Here is an 18546-nt window from a genome sequence, read left to right as displayed (position 1 = left end):
GGTGATTTGGGCTCACTGGTGGGAGAAACTGTCCCTGGCACAATCTTCTCTACTGCACAGAAAACAGGACAACCTACTGAGGGGATTCCCTAGTCGTGTAACCACTATCTTTGAGATTTCAAGCAAGCTTTTGCTGCTGAGTCTCGAGGGCACTGAGGTGCTGCGCTTTCCTGTTCTGTGTATATGAATCTTGGCAAGTATCTGGGTGATGCTTGGCCCTCCTGGTCTGTCCAGCTGTTAGGAAAGTCCAGGATGTGGAGCCCACGCACACCCACTGTACCCGCATTGAGTAGGATGTACATGTGGTTGTGGGTTTTTTGTGCTTTTACTTGTGGACTCTGAATGAAATTGTACTCATGCAGAAGGGCAGCAGTTGCTCAAAAACTGTGTCCAGGTATAAAAAGTTGGTACCTCAGAATCCTAGGGGACTGACATTTGTGCCCTGCTATTTCTGCTATGCGCACAACTGGCTGACAAGCACCAGTGCTCTCCCCCCAGGGACCTCTGCAGGCAAGCACCTTAACTGTCGAGCCATCTCCCCAGCCCCCAGTGACCTCTGCAAAGCTTGAATGCACTCCTGTCCATCCTGAGCATCTCCAGCAGCTCCTATTCCTTCTGCAGCTGGGGTTCACAGCCACTGTGTCTCATGGTCCCTCATGACCCCAGCATTTTTCTCACCTAGTGCAGCTCCGTCTCCTCCCTGCGTGGCTCTGAGCCTGCTCTGATGCTGTCCTGACCCACTCACTGTACGGCCACCATCACTATTTTGCTGTCTCTCCTATGACCTGGAACTCTGTCTAATTTGGTTTTTTTTTTAATTCTTTAAAATTTTTCATCTTTATTTATTTTTTGAGAGAGAGAGAAAGAAAGAAGCACACAGAGAGAGGCAGATAGAGAATGGGCACACCAGGGCCTCCAGCTGCTGCAAACAAACTCCAGATGCATGCATCACTTTGTGCATCTGGTTTATGTGGTTCCTGGGGAATCAAACCTAGGTCCTTTGGCTTTGTGGGCAAGCACCTTAACCACTCAGCAATCTCTCCAGCCCATCTGATTTGTTTTCTAATGTGGGTTTAAACCCAGTGCCTGGAAAACAGACAGAAACCTCATAAATATTTACTAAATTTAAAAAACTCACTGGGTGTGGTGGCACATGTCTTTAATATCAGCAGGTAGCAGGCAGTGGTAAGAGGATCCCTGTGAGTTTGAGGCCAGCCTTAGAGTATAAGTAAGTTCCAGATCAGCCTAGGCTAGAGTTGAGACCCTACCTCGAAAAACCAATAAAATAAAATAAAGTTGTATCTGGAAAATAGCTAGGAGTATTCTAGGCAACCCCAACTATAATGATTCTCCCCACAACTGCCAGTCCTTCCATAAGCACCAACAGAAAGGGATAGTAAATGTGATATCAGGAAGTCACCTCTGGTTTCTAGAATAAAGAATGCAATCTTTGCTCTAAAACAGTCACTGTATGACAGCCAAAAATTCCAGTTTCCACTTTATTGTACCTGTGAGGTAAGGTTAAGTCACAAGTGTTGGCTTTGCTATTCCCACCTGACTAACTTGGGACATGCACAGATTTAGGCCCGTGTTCCCAGAAGTAGAGGTCTTGGGATTTTCCCCACTGAACTATAAAAAGGAGACCCTCTCCTGACTGCTGTGCACAGGCTCATGCCATCAGTGTGTCTAACAGGCAGAAGCAAATGACACAGTTCAACACTAGGGGACACTCTGCTACAGGAGAAAGCTGGGGATCATGCAGAAGAAGGGAAACAAAACTTCTTGCAGCACCCTAGCAGATCTCAAAGAACTTCCAGTGGAAAACATGAATGGCCTGGAAAGTCCATGGGTCATGTGTGGGGAGAGACAGGAAGGTGGACAGCAATCCAGACAAAAACACTTCCATTTGCCTTTTCCCCCTGCCCATGGGTCCACAGAGGCCTATGTTCCCTTCAATGTCCTCCTTCCCAACTCAGACAGCTTCATGTGCTTCTCCTAACTCTCACAAGAAGTGAGCTCCAGGCTCCAACCAGGGTGGAAGCCAATGGGTTTTCAGTGTGTAGATTTCCACCCGACCCTCAGCACCAGTCAGGCGTTCACCAACCACAGACCACCACAGACTGAGATGCTCACCGGCCCAAAGAAAACAGACAGACAATGTGAGGCCGAGAAGGAGACTGCTTGAAGCTGATGAGGCCTGGGCATGGCAAACCCCAGCAGAAGACCACCCACCCTTGGCTAAGGCCCACCTTCAAGGTCTTCACAGCCACCGTCAGGCTGTACTTCTTCCACACGCCCTCGTACACCTCCCCGTACTGGCCTCCGCCCAGCTTGTGCTTCATGGTGATGTCTGTGCGCTCCATCTCCCACTTGTCGTAGTTGGGGGACACACCGTAGACGGTGGGCTTGTTCCGCTTAGGGGCCGGGTAGTGCAGTGTGGTGATGAGGCCATCAGCCACGGTGGAATGATGGTGAACCAACTCAGCCAGAGTGTTGAAGCGGCTCTCAGAGGAGACGTAGAGCTGGGGACACAAGGACAGCCTTCACCACAGAGCACAGGCAAGCCCCAATAAGCCAGCCGGCTCTGCTTCAGTAGTCAAGCTCTCCACACTGCAGAGGGTTTTAGACAGTCACAGACAGTGTACTTCCCTAGTACTGCTAGAATTGACTTGCTAGACTACAAAGGCTCAAAAAAGAGCCTCAGGGCCAAGTAGTACCTGCCTCTACTTGAAACCCTGCCCAGCCCTCCCAGCGACAATTTACATGTCTCCCCAGACCACCCATTGTAAAGCTACCTCCCAGCATGAGTCTCTGTAATACCACTGCCACTATCTGGTAATTTTGCTAGCTGGTTTATTGTCTGGGTCCACTAACTGAATGTAAGCTCCATGACAGTAGAGCCCTAACCTGTCTTTTTTTTTAATCCTGTATTCCCAATGATAGGAAATGAGCACATGGTGGGTACTCAATAAATGTTTGTTGATTAACTTAATGAGCAGCATAGAACTTACCAACTGGAAAAGAAAGTAACTTAATTTATAATTTTGAACAAATACAATGGATAGAAACAGTGTTTAGAAGATAAAAACTGATAAACATGGCTGGGCATGGTGGCGCATGCCTTTAATCCCAGCACTCGGGAGGTGGAGATAGGAGGATCACCAAGAGTTCGAGACCACCCTGAGACTACAGAGTGAATTCCAGGTCAGCCTAGAGTGAAACCCTACCTCAAAACAACAACAACAAAAGAAACTGATAAACATGGCGTGTGTCTCCTTTGCACTACCGCCTCCTCACTTGGGGCTGGGTTGGGGGCATCAGACAAGACTTCAGTCTCAGCATCCTGTAAGGAGAGAGCACAGCCTTTTCAGTGGGGAAAGGAGACTAAGAGCTCATTCAATGCAAGGGCCTCTAAGGGATCATGCCAGAGTTCCCATGTGGACATGACAGAAGGGAGGGGAGGTGGGCAGCACTGTGGTGAGTGAGTGCTTCCTCACCCCAACCAACACCATGTTAAAATCCACAGGGAACATCCAGGCTTCAGGCACATAACTAGGTCTCTCTGCTTACCAGTGGCAAGTAAGACCTCAAAATCCCATTCAGGGGCTTAGAAGACTTGCCACAATGGAAAGCCATGGGCAGGAGCAAATCTGACACAGTGGTGATACTTGGGGAAAGACAGAGAAGGAGCAAAACTGCACTCTAATATCTTACTACTGGGGAAAAAAGGGGGGGAGACCAAAAAGAGAAAAGCATGGGAACACATGGCAGAGATAGGTCCTTGGCTGTTGGTGATGCTGGGCACCATTACTGCCATACTGCCACATTTACATATTGACCCTCTCCTCTCTAAATAGTAAGGCTGGCTCCCGAATGTACTGTGCATCATACCCCCTATCCTAGCCATGACCCTGCACCCCACTCAAGGAACTCGGTGGAACAGTGCTTTGCTGGTACACAGGGAAATCACTAGGAATTTGTGGGCATGCTCCTAAGGGTCTCCAGGGTGGCAGAATCTTGAAGCTTGAAGAGGCAGGGTCCTCAGGCCTGGTTGGGGGAGAAGCTTGGGCATGTGAGGAGCTCTGCTGGACCCTAGTGTTCAAAGGACAGTTAGAAAAGGAAGAAGCCTGGCTCCTCTCTTGGCTTCTACTTCCTACTTTGAGATGTGTCTGCTCTCACAATTGGCAACTGAGAGCCTCCACCAGTGCTGCCTGCCAAGGGCCTTCCCCAGTGTCTTGCCATCACTCTCCCAAACTTCCTTTCTTCCTTATGCTTAGGAAGATAGCATAAGTAAAATTTAAAAACCCAATGGCAAACTTTGGGTCCATAACCCTTTGGTAGAAATCCTACTACTAAATCCCAAGAAAACAACTGTCTGAACCCTTCAGCTCTAAAGAACTTGCTCCTGGTGTAGACTGTGGCCCTAAGACATCACCTGGTCCCTCTGTGAGAAGGACAGTTCACAGTCCCTGCCACCCTCCTTGGAAAGCTGCCAGCTGTACAAAGACTATACTCACAGGAGGTTACCAATGTTCCAGCTTCAGGCTAGCTCAGCTATGGTGTCTCAGCTACTGAGGAGCACAGAGAAGGGTCATTCCAAGGGGACACTCTGGGGATCTGAGTAGCCGCCCTCCCTTACCACCCATAGGATAATGCAGGGCATAATGGGAGGTGAAAGAGCCCATGTAGCTTTCTGGCTCCTGGTGAGCTCCCAGAACAGGGTTTATTATGCATTTCTCCAGTAGAGCAAGAGACAGAGTTGACTGGAAGGAGTATCGCTCAGCATGAAGTTCCAGTGTCTTCAATCATGCTTGAGAGCTGCTGGCTCTGCTGAGCCCTACTTCATGGAGAATTTGTGCTTGAACAACTGGCTTCATTGGAGCTTTTAGAATTAAGGGAGTGTTCACTGAATGAGCAAACTTCACACTTTAATAATCAAGTTTACAGGCCCTGTGACTTCGTTCATCTTTCAACTTAAAAATTCACATATTCCGGGCGTGGTGGTGCACGCCTTTAATCCCAGCACTCAGGAGGCAGAGGGAGGACGATCGCGGTGAGTTCAAGGCCACCCTGAGACGCCATAGTGAATTCCAGGTCAGCCTGAGCTAGAGTGAGACCCTACCTCGAAAAAAAAAAATTCACATGTTGATCCTCACTAAATGTTAAAGCCAGATTGCTGAACTGTACCGCACATTTCATCCCAGCTCTTACCCTGCGTCCTACTCAGGGTGTGCTGGCTTCCTTCTGACTAGCTCCAGTTTTTTATTTTATTTTATTTTAGTTTATTTTTATTTATTTGAGAGTGACAGAAAGAGAAAGAGGGAGGGAGGGAAGGAGAGAGGGAGGGAGGGGGAGAAAGAGCGCGCACCAGAGCTTCCAGCCACTGCAAATGAACTCCAGATGCGTGCGCCCTTTTGTGCATCTGGCTAATGTGGGTCCTGGGGAATCAAGCCTTGAACCAGAGTCCTTAGGCTTCACAGGCAAGCACTCAACTGCCAAGCCATCTCTCCAGCCCAAGCTCCAGTTTTAAGCAGCATTTTTCTGGTGAACAGGAAATCACAGGAATTTGAGGCATGTTCAGAGAAGAAAATGATGTTAGTACTGTGAACACCAATCATTATGCTGGATGTCCCATTCCGCAAACTCTTAGGAGTACTCAGCCAGGGCCCTGCCTCTTCCCTATCATGCATGAACTCAGGAAGACAAGACTTGCCAAAGAAACTCCTAGAATGGTTTTCCCCTGACTCCTCTGCTGGGCTCACAGACTTATGCTACATCTGCCTGTCTCAGACCTGAGCCTCATCTCCTTCAGGAAACCAGGTTCCCTTAAAGCTGCTCACGGATTTGCAGAGCCGAAAACCTAGCACTTCCCATCCTGCTCCTACTGGGCAGACTCCTCCAGGACATGGACACCACTGCGCCACTCTCAGGGTAGACAAAGTCTAGAAGTTTTAGGGAGCTCTTCCTGCCACCACTGCACAGTGTGAGCCTGATTCAATTCCTGCCAACCTGAATCTGCCACTCTAGTTCATGAAAATAACGTCCACTGTAAGTTTCATTCAAGAAGAGGGAAGACTATCCGGGCCCTTGGGAACTGCAGGCCTGCACAGTAGCCTCTCACAGACGTGAAGAACAAGAACAGTGTGGGCAACATCAGTCTCTTAACTCTCTCTCCCTGTCAACAGAGGGTGGCCCTCGACTGCCTGATGGGCTGCAATGGCTGCCACAAAGCTCAGGACATGAGAAGAGAGGTGAGCCAGAGCAGGAGGGTGGAGGCAGAAAGAAATCCTTTGGGCCCTACAGAATAATCTCTATCCAGTTGTTTTCTGAAGACTGGCTGATTTGAAAGTCAGAACTAAGCTTTGTCAACCCCAGCCTGGCCCTCCCAGCAATCTTAAACTTTCCCCTCAGTAATCCAAAGAGGATTGCATCAAAGCTCTGCTATGTGGGAAGCATTCTTCAGCGCTGAGCCCCACTGTCCCACGCTAAGCGACAGCACCTCCCCATCCTGATGCCCGTCTCTCACTCTAGGGATGTGATCCCACTTTGAGTGTGGCCTTCAGAGAGGAGCCTCGCCAAGGGCTGAGCTGTCCCAGGGAACCAGACAAATGATGGCAGAAATTGTATGTGGGGGTCAAGTTGGCAAGGTGCCAATGGAAGGCACTGCTGATCACAAGAGTGCCCAGGTCAGATGAACCTCAAGCTTTCGGAATCACCTATCTTGCCCTCTGATCAGTACTCTAGAACAGCCTCAGCTAGTGCGTAGTCAAACTAGCTCGTGCATGCTTGTGTCCGCTGAGAGGCGACTAATGAGTCAACTCTTGGGGAAAGCAGGCATTACTCTGCTAAGTGTGGCTCTCCAGCCATCATCCTAACTTGCCACCAGGTGGGCTCCTAGAGATGACAGCTTGCCTCCCAGCTGTTTTCTTTGTGCAAGGCAAGTTAGGATGATGACCCTGGGCTAGAGCAAGACTCTACCTTGAAAAGTGTAAAAAGTAAATAAAAAGTATGAAATCACCTAGTAATGGCCAATTTATCACAGCAGAAGACTGAATATAACTTCAAAGTCAGCCAGGAGAGGAGTGTTCCAATTAGAGTCTATGTGCCTAAAGGGCACTGATAGGAAGAGAAGCATTACACATGCTACAATCAGACACTCTCTAAAACACCTTGTTACTAGGGGAAAGGCCAGATGTGCAGGTAAGGGGTGTCACCTGTGCCTCCTTTCAAAGACCAACAGATACCCACCAGGTAAATCTAGAAGCAGCTAGGAAAAGCAGTTGCCTCTGGAGAGGAAGAACTGAGTTAGTATAATTTCAGTATAATTCTTCTTGATGTATTTACTTTTTGAAACCATGTGCATATATTACATATTATATTTTAAAAATGAGGTTAGCTGGGCATGGTGGTGCACACCTTGAATCTTAGCACTAAGGAGGCAGAGGTAGGAGGATCACTGTGAATTTGAAGCTATCCTGAGACTAAAGAGTGAGTTCAGGTCAGCTTGAGATAGAATGAGACCCTACCTGGAAAAAAAATAAAAACAACAACAACAAAAAATATATATAATGAGCCAGGCATAGTGGCACACGCCTTTAATCCCAACACTTGGGAGGCACAGGTAGGAGAACTGCCATGAGTTTGATGCCACCCTGAGACTACATAGTGAATTCTAGGTCAGCGTGAGCTAGAGTGAGACCCTACCTCAAAAATCCGAAAATAAATAAATAAACAAACAAATAAATAAAAGGCCAGGTATAGCAACACAAACCTGCAATCTCAACCCTTGGGAGGTAGAGGTAGGAGGATTGCCAAAGTCTGAGGCCAGTCTGAGCTACTTAGTGAGTTTCAGACCAGCCAGGGCTATAGAGCATGACCATGTCTCAAAATGCCAAAAAAAAAAAAAGATAAAATAATATGACTGAAGTGGGGGAGAAGGTGGAGTGGGATTTGGGGATGGCCTCATGAACATTCATGCCACTGAGCCAGATTCCCAGCTCTTAGAAACAATTTTTTAAGGAGAGAGAGAGAAAGAGATGGAATACGAATGGGTATGCCATGCCAGTGCCTCCTGCCACTGCAAACAAACTCCAGATGCAGGTGCCACTTGCACATCTGGCTTTATGTGAGCACTGCGGAACTGAACTCAGGCCATCAGACTGCCAAGCCATCTCTCCAGCCTCTAAAAAGCAATTTTTGCCGGGCATGGTGGTGCACGCCTTTAATCCCAGCACTCGGGAGGCAGAGGTAGGAGGGTCACTGTGAGTTTGAGGCCACCCTGAGACACAGTGAATTCCAGGTCAGCCTGGACTAGTGTGGGACTCTACGTCGGGGGAAAAAAAAAAAAAGCAATTTTTAAGGCATACATCTAAGCTATGAAGACAATCTGCCTATTGACACTGTTTCTCAACACAGCTGGTACAGTAAGTGGCCACCGGGATTCCTGCCCAGTTCCACTAAGTACTCCCTGACTGATGATCTTGGATAAGAAACTTCATCTCTCCTAACCTCCCTTTTATCAATGCAAAAATGCAGATTATGAGCTGGAGGGATGGCTTAGCAGTTTGGCCTACAAAGCCAAAGGACCCAGGTTTCATTGCCCAGGATCCATGTAAGCCAGATACACAAGGTGGCACATGCATCTGGAGTTCGTTTGCTAGAGGTCCTGGTGCACCCATTCTATCTGCCTCTTTTTCTGTCTCAAATTAAAAGAAAATAAATTAAATACAGGCTGCATCACCTGTTTGGGATGAGGTTTAATGGAGACAGGCTGCAGGACATTTGGGAACAGAGGAGGATTATGTACCTTGATTCTTTCCCTCTCTTCATGGATCTTTTCTGTGTGTGCAAAGGGGGGGGGGGGAACACAACAAAGTTTTATTGGGTAAAAAGAAAGAAAAAGAGGAAAACTGGTGCACCAGGTCTGCATCCCAGAGTTCAGGATCTCAGGATGCAGCCCTGATCTGTTGAGAGTGTCACCTTTTATTGGTAATAACCACATCTTCATGGATCTTTAAAGACTGTTTATACAAAGACCACAAAATAATATATACCAACTCCTTTATAAAATTTAAAGTTGGGATTTAGAAATCTATTAACATAATTTGATCTCACTTCCTCTTAAAAAATGTGCATGGGGGGCACACCCTCCTGTTGCTGTGGTCCACCTTCTGTTGGCCAGGGGGTGATGTCCACCCTCTGCTCATGCCATTGTTTTCCCCTGCCATCATGGAGCTTCCCCTTGAGCCTGTAAGCCAAAATAAATCTCTTTTTCCCAGAAGCTGCTCTTGGTTGGGTGATTTCTACCAGCAATGCGAACCGGACTGCAACAGTAAAGTGGTACCGAGGAGTGGGGTTGCTGCTGGACACCTGACTATGTGGCTTCAGCCTTTTGTAGCTGATTTTCAAGAGGAATGTGGAAGGAGTTGAAATCTTGGCCTAAGAGATGCCTTGCAGTACTGTAAGTACAGCCTGATGGACTAATCTGGTCAGAGCTGAAAGACCTGAAGGCAGTAAGAACTATGGACTGTGAGGTTTGGCTTATGAGGGTGAGAAAAAGCTTTGCCTGGACTGGGCTAGCAGTCTGTGTGAGAAGCTTGCTCTTGTGCCCATGTCCTGAGAAGTTGTGCAGGGTTGCTTTGCGTAGAAATGAACTGGTGTGAGCAGAGGGATATGGCACAGAAAGAAAAACCTTTGGGTGAACTGCTGCCCATTCAGCTGCAACTGAGAGATGACAATCTTTGAGACTGGGCTAAGTGACCTGCGCTGGGGCAACAAGAAGAATGTAGACTCTTTTGAAGGGGCCTGACTGCTCAAGGAGTGTCCTGTTCTTCAAAGTCTGCTTTATTTCCCCCCTGGATTAACAAATTGGCACCCTACCTGGTATCATAAGAGTATAAGAAATGCTGGAAAGAGGGTCATTGAGTTTGCAACATGGTCTTGTGTTTTGGAAATGGCCATGGGCAGTGTGAAGCGGGTTTGCTGGTTGCCTGCATAGAGACCCCATGGGGCCATGAGGATGAACCGTGGCTTGCAGTGGAGACCCAGTGGAGATGCCGGGACCATGAGATGGCTGCCGAGGAGCTGCTGGCCCCGATGAAGTTTCCCAGGACTGTGAGTAGCCTAGCTGGAGGGGCGGAATTGGAATGCCAGAGACTTGTTGCTGGTTAGAATTATCGGACTTGAAGATTTGTCACTGGCTAGAGTTGCTGGACTTGAAGCTACAGAGTTTGATATTTGCCCTGGTTGTTTTTAATCTTGTATTGGTTGAATGTTTCTTTGCTATGCCCAATGCCATCTTTTGCAGTGTGAATATTAATCTGTGCCATTATGGGTTTTTTGAGGTTACATTTTGGTATTATGGCTCAGTTAAAAGATCTTGGACTATGGGGATGTATGAACATCATTGGGATTGATAAAAACTATGGGGACTTTTAAAATGAGATGAATGCATTGTATTTTACATCATGTATGGATATCAGTTTATGGGGGCCAGGGGCGGAATGTGGTGGTAAAAAAAAATGTGCATGGGGCTGGAGGGATGGCTTAGTGGTTAAGGTGCTTGCCTGCAAAGCCAAAGGGCCCAGGTTCAATTTCCCAGGACCCATGTAAGCCAGATGCAGAAGGGAATGCATGTATCTGGAGTTTGTTTGCAGTGGCTGGAGGGCCTGGTGTACTCATTTTCTCTCTCTCTGTCAAATAAATAAATAAAATATTAAAAAATTAACTGTGCATGCACATATGTGCATTTAATGCACAATCACTTTATCTAGAGAAAGAATATCACCCATTAGAATTATTTAGGAGGTGCTAGCAAGGTGTTAAACTTTTGCTTGAATATACCTATTGTTTGAATTTTTCTCACTAAAGATGAATGATTAAGGATTGTTTTGTCAAAAAGGAAGTTTGCCAGGCACAGTGGGGCACACCTTTAATCCTAGCACTCAGGAGGCAAAGGCAGGAGGATCACTGTGAGTTCGAGGCCAGCCTGAGATTACATAGTGAATTCTAGGTCAGCCTGGGTTAGAGTGAAACCCTACCTCGAGAACCACCCCCCTCAAATAAAGGAAGAGTTTTAGGAACTGGAAAAATGGCTTAGTGGTTAAGGCACTTGCCTGCAAAGCCTAAGGACTCAGTTTTGATTCCCCAGGACCCATGTAAGCCAAATGCACAAGTGGCACATGCATCTGGAATTTGTTTGCAGTGGCTGGAAGCCCTGGCCCACCCATTCTTTCATCCCCCACCCCTTCTCTGTCCTAAATAAATAAAAATCTTAAAAAGGCAGAGTTTTAATGTAAAAAAGTCTGTCTAAAACCCAACAGGTTCTAGTTTCAGAGAGCCGCAGACACCACACCTATGGGTCTGTAGTATCACATACTGACCTCAAAGATCACTCATGAGGCTAATGCTTCATAAAGCCTGTGGAGTGACTCCTGCAGCCTACTTGAAAGAGTCTTGAATCATCTGGAATGGCTTCTTTCTTTCTTTCTTTCTTTCTTTTCTTCCTTTCTTTCTTTTTCTTTCTGTTTTTCAACGTAGGGTCTCACTCTAGTCCAGGCTGACCTGGAATTCACTATGTAGCCTCAGGGTGGCCTTGAACTCATGATGATCCTCCTACCTCTGCCTCCTGAGTGCTGGGATTAAAGGTGTGCGCCACCACACCCAGCTTGTTTTTTGTTGTTAGGTTTTTGTTTTGTTTTGTTTTGTTTTGAAAGAGTCTCATGTCCTCTTTCTCAGACTGCCTAAGTGCTGAAATTACATGAATTGCAACACCCAGCTTGAGGCATTTTCTTGACTAAGCCATGTTGCTATAACTTACTGGCTTAATTGGCAGGCACTCCGTGGCTGAGAACTGCAGACTACCCGCTGGGCTGCCCCCAGACCAGCTCCCCACAGGTGCCCACCTTGCCATCAGAAGCAGTGTTGATCCTGTAGTGGTACACTCTCCCTTCATAGCGCAGTGAAATGGACCTCTGGCCGGGGCTGCTCTCGCTCTCCCGCACTAGGAAGCTGCCGTTGATCCCGCTGCTCAGCAGATACTCAGCAGCATTTCGGGACACGGGCCCGTGGTACCAGGAATGCTTCTCCAGGCTGTTGACGGGGGTGATGTAGTTGCTGGGGACCCATCCTTGGCCATTTTTGGTTTGAGCTTCACACCACTCTCCGTTGTGATTATAACCTAAGACCCGGAGCTTTTCACCTTAGACAAGAGAACCAAGTAGACCTATCAGCTTTGAAAACTGCCTCCTTCTTCCTCTCACCTCTAAGCCTCAATTTAACAGGCTCACATTAACATGTGCCTTGACATGTGCACAGAATACATGTTTAAACACGAAGCTTCCTGTTTGTGGTAAATATGTAGACTTTTGCCTTGGGGTTTTTTAAATGCATATGCACATGTGCATGCATGTGTGGAGGGCAGAGGACAATTTCTGGTGTCATCCTCAAAAACACCTCCCACCTCCTTTGAGAAAGGGTCTCATTGGCCCAGAGCTCACCAATTATGCTAGAATGGTTCACCCGTGAGCCAGGGGATTCTGCTATCTCTGCCTTTCCATTGCTGGAATTACAGGTATGTGCCACAACACACAGCATTTTAGCGTCAGTTTTTATAAATCTACTGTGTTTACTCAAGTGATCTCCTCCTACTACATGGAAACGTTCTAGGGCAAAATCTTTTTTTTTTTTTAAGAACTATGGGGATTTCTTCTTCTTTTTCTCTGTCCTGTTGTTTTTCAGGTAGGGTTTCACTTTAGCCCAGGCTGACCTGGAATTCACTATGCTGTCTCAGGCTGGCCTGGAACTCCTACCTCTGGCTCCCAAGTGCTGGGGTTAAAGGCGTGCACCACCACGCCCAACTCAAAATGCTTTTTCTTAGGGGTACACACATCCTGTTCAACATGAACACAGGGAAGCTAGTTTGCAAATGGTTACTGTCCCAGAGCCCTTCTGTTTTCTGGACAACTCTGCATCCCAAACTGAAAGCTGCTCTCAGTGAGCAAAGGGCAGGCCAGACAGGCCACAGGCCCCTGGTTTCTGTCACTAGCAGCCACTGCTGCTGCATCCAGAACTTTACCTTTAGTTATGCTTAGGGTGTTGTCACCACTGGCCACAAAATCATACAGTGCAACAAAAAGGTTGGGGTCATTTTCGCTGGGCCCGGCGAGGAGGCTTTCCTTGGAGTTCCATCGGGCTGCTTCACTGAGACCCTGGGGCTCCAAGTCAGATGCTACTGGCCTCTGTAGGGCTTCTGGAAGACAAGGGGAAGAGGATGAGAAAATAACTGAAGCAGAACTTATTTAGGAGCAAAGACAACCCCGCCCAACATTTCACATCCCCAGTTTACTCCATGACCTAACATCTACACATACTATGCTTAAACAGTTTTAAAGAAATCTTCACCTCATCTTGTAGAAAATGCTAAGTATTTTCATTCTAGGGTGGGAATTATTATTCTCAACTAGCTTAAGCTTTTAAAATTTATTAATTCAACATGAATTTAACCACAAGTGGGGGGGGAATCCATTCTAGTCTACCACTGCCTAAAATGTAAAATATTATTAAGTTTCTTGCTTTAAAGTATTTTTATCTGTTTTTAATTTTTTAATTTATTTATGGGGGGGACACCCACAGCACATATGTGAAGGTCAGAGGACAACTCTGAGGTGTTTGTGTCCCATCTTCTTTGAGACAAGGTCTCTTGCTGCTGCAAACAAACGTCAGACTAGCTGGCCACAGCTTCATATTTTCTCCTGGCATGTCATGCCTCCCACACGTCAAGATCACAGATGCATGTGTCACTTTGCAACCAGCTTTATGTGGTTGCTGAGGAATTGAACCAAGGCTGGCAGGCTTTGCAAGCAAATACCCTCTAACTGCTGAGCCATCTCCCTAGGCACATTTTGTTTTGTTTGCGATACGCTCTCATGTAGCCCAAGCTGGCCTCAAATTCACTATGTAGCCAACACTGGCCTTAAACTCCTAATCCTCTTGCCTCTAGCTCCCAAGTGCTAGGATGACAGCTTAAAACACTTTAAAATGTATCCATGTTAATAGTTTAAAAAATCAAATCAGTGCTGGAGAGATGGCTTAGTGGTTAAGGCACTTGCATGCATAGCCAAAGGACCCAGGTTCCATTCCCCAGGACCCACATAAGACAGATGCACAAAGGGGCACATGCACGTGGAGTTCGTTTGCAATGGTTAGAGTTCTGGTACACCCATTCTTGCTACTCCTCTCTCTCCTTGCAAATAAATAAAAATACATATATTTAAAAACCAAGCCTTTGGGGCTGAAGAGAGGGCTTAGCAGTTAAGGCCTTTGCCTGCAAAGCCAGAGGATTCCAGTTTGATTCTCCAAGACCTGTGTAAGCCAGATGCATAAGGGGGCACATGCATCTGGAGTTCGTTTGCAAGGGCTGGAGGCCCTGGCGTGCCCATTCTCTCTCTCCCCCCCTTTCTCTCTCAAATAAATAAATATTTTTTTAAATCAAGCCTTTATTGTCCCAGTCCCCTCTGTGGGAGGGGGGAGTGGGTTTTTTATGACCTCCATTCTAGACAGCAGCTGGTCAGCCGTCTCTTTCAACCTCTTCTTGGTATGTCCACCTTCTACTGCTGAGAGCTCTCCTGTGCTTTCAGAAGCAGACTCCCAGTTCTGTGACAGATGGCTATTCTCCACAACTAGCTTCCCGGGAGGAAGAGGTGAATGTCCACCCTTCCTGGCCAGCTTTCCTCCTCCTCCACTGCCCACTCTCAAATAGGGCCATCAATACAGATTTTTTTAGCCTGTGAATGAAGCCTTGCATGTTGTAGGTTGATTCTCAAGCTGGAAGTCAGACAGCAGCTTGTGAATTAGGAATATGACTACTGTTTACTACAGTGTCACACCATTCATTATATCTTCTTCAAATTCCTTTTTCCTTTTTCTTTTTCCTTAAACTTTGCTCAAACTCTCTAGGATTTTGTTATGATAATAACAAGGTGCTGGAGGGTTTTTCCAAATAAGCGCATGTCCTTTGAACAGATGTTGTAGTAGAGGGACATTATCAAATGAAATCCATATATCATTTAAGGAAATTACAATAAACAATCAAACTTTAAAGGAGTGGTTCAGATTTGAAAAGCATGGAAGATTTGGGCTCGAGAGATGGTTGAGAGGTTAAGGCATTTGCCTGCGAAGCCAAATGACCTAGGTTCAATTCCCCAGGATCCACATAAACCAGATGCACAAGGGGCACATGTGTTTGGAGTTCGTTTGCAGTGGCTTAAAGACAGGCATGACGACAAGTCTGCAGTCCTAGCCTCTGGGGGGGTGAAGCAGGCGCACCTTCCACTGGAGGCCAGCCTGGGCTACAATGCGAGCCTTTATCTCAGAAAAAAGAAAAAAGGAGTATGAGGGAGTGGGGAAGCAGGAAGAGAAGGAAAGAGAAAGGGAGGAAAGAAGAGAGAAAGGAAGATACCTTAGAGACCTGAGGGACCAGGATAAACTTTGAGGAACATGGCTGGAAAATTCCCAGAAATGGACATTGTCTAAAGGATCACTTGGGAAGAAGCCAGCATAAATAACACAGGCCTTTCAATGCTGGCCTTGCTTCTACTAAGGGGAGTGAATCTGTAGGAGTTGGTTCTAAAAGCAAATCAAACCGTGTATTTACTCATCATCACCAAGCTTGGTCAGTGCGCTTCATGCGCTTCGAGGACAGAGGTCATGTGAGAAGCGAGTCTTGCATCATGCCATCTCCCAGCTGCGGAAACAGTGTTGTGTGTCAGACTGCTCGCTAAGTACTCCCAGAACCCTCACAGGTAAGAACTGACTAGTTCAGTGAAAAGGCTGGTGATTAAAGAAGGATTTTTTTTTTGGGGGGGGGGCTCAAGGTAGGGTCTTGCTCTAGCCCAGGGTGACCTGGAATTCACTATGTAGCCTCACAGTGGCCTCGAACTCATGGTAATCCTCCTACCTCTGCCTCCCTAGTGCCAGTATTATCCTGATTTTTTTTTTTTTTGCTTAAAAAAATAAACTAGGGGATGGAGAGATGGCTCAGCAATTAAAGACACTTGCTTGCAAAGCCTGATGGCCTGAGTTTGATTCCCCAGCACTCATGTAAAGTGGCACATGTATCAGGAATTCGTTTGCAGTGGCAGGTTGAACTGGTGTGCCCATCTATTCTAAATAATAAATTAATTTGCATAAGACACAAATTATACATTTTAGTGGAGTACTGTGGAGTAAAAGACCTGAGATATTTTTATTAACAAATGTGACCCTCAACCCACCTAAAATGTGCCTATTAGTCTCAGCTTCAGGGCCGAGAACTGTCTTTGGAGTCTGGGTACATGACCAGAGCTTAATGACGCCCTCTTCTCTAACTGCCCTGGGAGTCCAGGAACTCCTTCTGTTCCAGCATCAACTTCCTGCAGGTGGAAGGAGAACTCAAGGCTGCACCATCCTACTGCAGAACTTCCTAATTCTACAGCTCATGCCACTCCATCTTTTTATGCGTGGCTCCATAGCTTTTTTTTTTTTTTTTTTTTTTTTTTTTGAGGAATGGTCTCACTGTAGCCTAGGCTGACCTGGAATTTACTATGCATGTTGTCCCAGGCTGGCCTTGAACTCATGGCAAGCCTCCCACCTCTGCCTCCTGACACTGGGAATAAAGGTGTGTGCCACTATACCTGACTCTCAGTAGCAATTTCTAAAAGCCACCTCCATTTATGAGTCTTAATTTCATAAAAACAATTATCTTTTCACACAGGTGTTTTGCCAGTTTTACATTAACTAAGTAATTACAACAGCTGCCATGAGTCTAAGGCGAGCAGGCTGTCAGGCAAACACAATGGGCTGTCTGTCAGGGAACAGGGGGGCTCCGTTTTACAAGAAAGAGGAGCGGCTGGCCCATTGAGCACATAGCCTAAGTGAACCCTCGTCAGATTCTGTCGCCATTTTATAAGGAAAACTGCTTGGCAGAGGGTTCCTAACACAAACAAATTCTTAGACAGATCAATCCCTCCACAAGGGGGGAAAATGAGCAAATTCCATGAGCAAGCATGCCACAGGAAACTAAAATCACCATCAAATATGTTAAGTGTGTGAGCCTTTCTAATAATTCTTCACAAAAACTGATCCTTCTCTTGCCCCTGAGGACAGCAGCACCATGGGCACTGATGCAATGCCAGCAGTGGGATATAAGCTAGTAACACTTCAGGAAGGCAAGTGGAGTCCAAATAAAGTCCTAAAAGAATTTTTTTTTTGATTTGTCCTCAGATGCATACAATGACTTCTATATACTGATTTTAAAGACTCGCACAAAAAAGGGAAAGGTACAAAATATAAAGTAAACTCATTTTGTTGTTGTGGTGGTGGTGTTTTGTTTTTTCAAGGTAGGATCAGCCTGACCTGGAATTCACTATAGTCTCAGGGTGGCCTTGAACTCACAAAGATCCTCCTACTTCAGCCTCCTGAGTGTTGGGATTAAAGGTGTGCGCCACCATGCCCAGCTATGTAAATTTGTTTTTGCTCCATCCAAAAAATAGGACATATTCAAGATATATTTAGTTGGGGGCTGGAGAGATGGCTTAGCGGTTAAGCGCTTGCCTGTGAAGCCTAAGGACCCCAGTTCGAGGCTCGGTTCCCCAGGTCCCACGTTAGCCAGATGCACAAGGGGGCGCACGCGTCTGGAGTTCGTTTGCAGAGGCTGGAAGCCCTGGCGCGCCCATTCTCTCTCTCTCCCTCTATCTGTCTTTCTCTCTGTGTCTGTCACTCTCAAATAAATAAATTAATTTTTAAAAAAAAAGATATATTTAGTTGGGGTGGAGTATGCTCAATGGTCAGTGCACTTAGCAAGGCACTTTTGGAACAAGTATCTAATGGCTTAGGAAAGCATTCATATCATGTTCAGTGTTTATATTATATGTCACTATATATAGCATTATCCCAATCTTGTAAAAATTGAAAAAATGATCAGAAGGTTGAAATAACCAAAATGTGTATATGCATGGGGTAATAATATTTTCAATTTTCCTCATTGGTTTCTATATTATGGCTTGTTATAGTGAATGCATTACTTATAATCAGAATGTAATGACAACTCTAGAATGACTTACAAACAGAAGTCAAGGGAGACTTACAGAACCCATAATTTCCCATGAGAAGGCTGGGATGGGGGATCTCCTCCTTTTGTCCTGAAAGAGTATCTGTGCATTTCCCTGGGCACTTCAACCCGGGGCCAGGAGCACACAGCTATGGCAGACTGGGCCCACACAGGAAATTAAACCCAAGTCATGAAGACAGAAATGCTTTTCTTCTCAAGCGCCATTTGACCTCTTCTATCAAACATTCTGCTGCATCTGGATTTGATCAAAATTACATAATCAGGAGAAGTGGCCTGCAAAGCACCTGGAGTGAGCTGAGCAGAGACCCGCCCAGAGGTGAAGTGGGCCTGTTGCTAACCTGAGAGGCCTTCGTTGGGAAGGGAAGAGCCTCTGCCATCTGTTCCAGCAGGACCTGCTCCATCCTCCTCCCCACGCTGTCCTGGGAAGAATTGCTCATGCA

At 46.4% G+C, this 18546-nt stretch overlaps 1 protein-coding gene across 3 annotated transcripts in view; it reads right to left on the bottom strand.

Moving 5' to 3' along the window:
- Abl1 (ABL proto-oncogene 1, non-receptor tyrosine kinase) overlaps positions 1–18546 on the bottom strand; it is a 177918-nt gene that overhangs the window by 19476 nt on the left and 139896 nt on the right. For 2 of the 3 annotated variants that reach the window (XM_004671756.3, XM_004671757.3), the window contains exons 2-4: positions 13076–13249; positions 11904–12199; positions 2250–2522 (exon numbers count right to left, since the gene is read on the bottom strand). In XM_004671756.3, coding sequence (XP_004671813.2) covers positions 2250–2522; positions 11904–12199; positions 13076–13249 — 743 coding nt within the window. The remainder of the gene's footprint in view (positions 1–2249; positions 2523–11903; positions 12200–13075; positions 13250–18546) is intronic. The other variant, XM_045142552.1, reaches the window with a different exon arrangement.

The sequence above is a fragment of the Jaculus jaculus genome, chromosome 1, assembly GCF_020740685.1.
Source record: "Jaculus jaculus isolate mJacJac1 chromosome 1, mJacJac1.mat.Y.cur, whole genome shotgun sequence".
Taxonomy (NCBI): domain Eukaryota; kingdom Metazoa; phylum Chordata; class Mammalia; order Rodentia; family Dipodidae; genus Jaculus; species Jaculus jaculus.
Note: the sequence above shows the minus strand (reverse complement) of the source record. Positions and strands in the feature narration are given on the sequence as shown.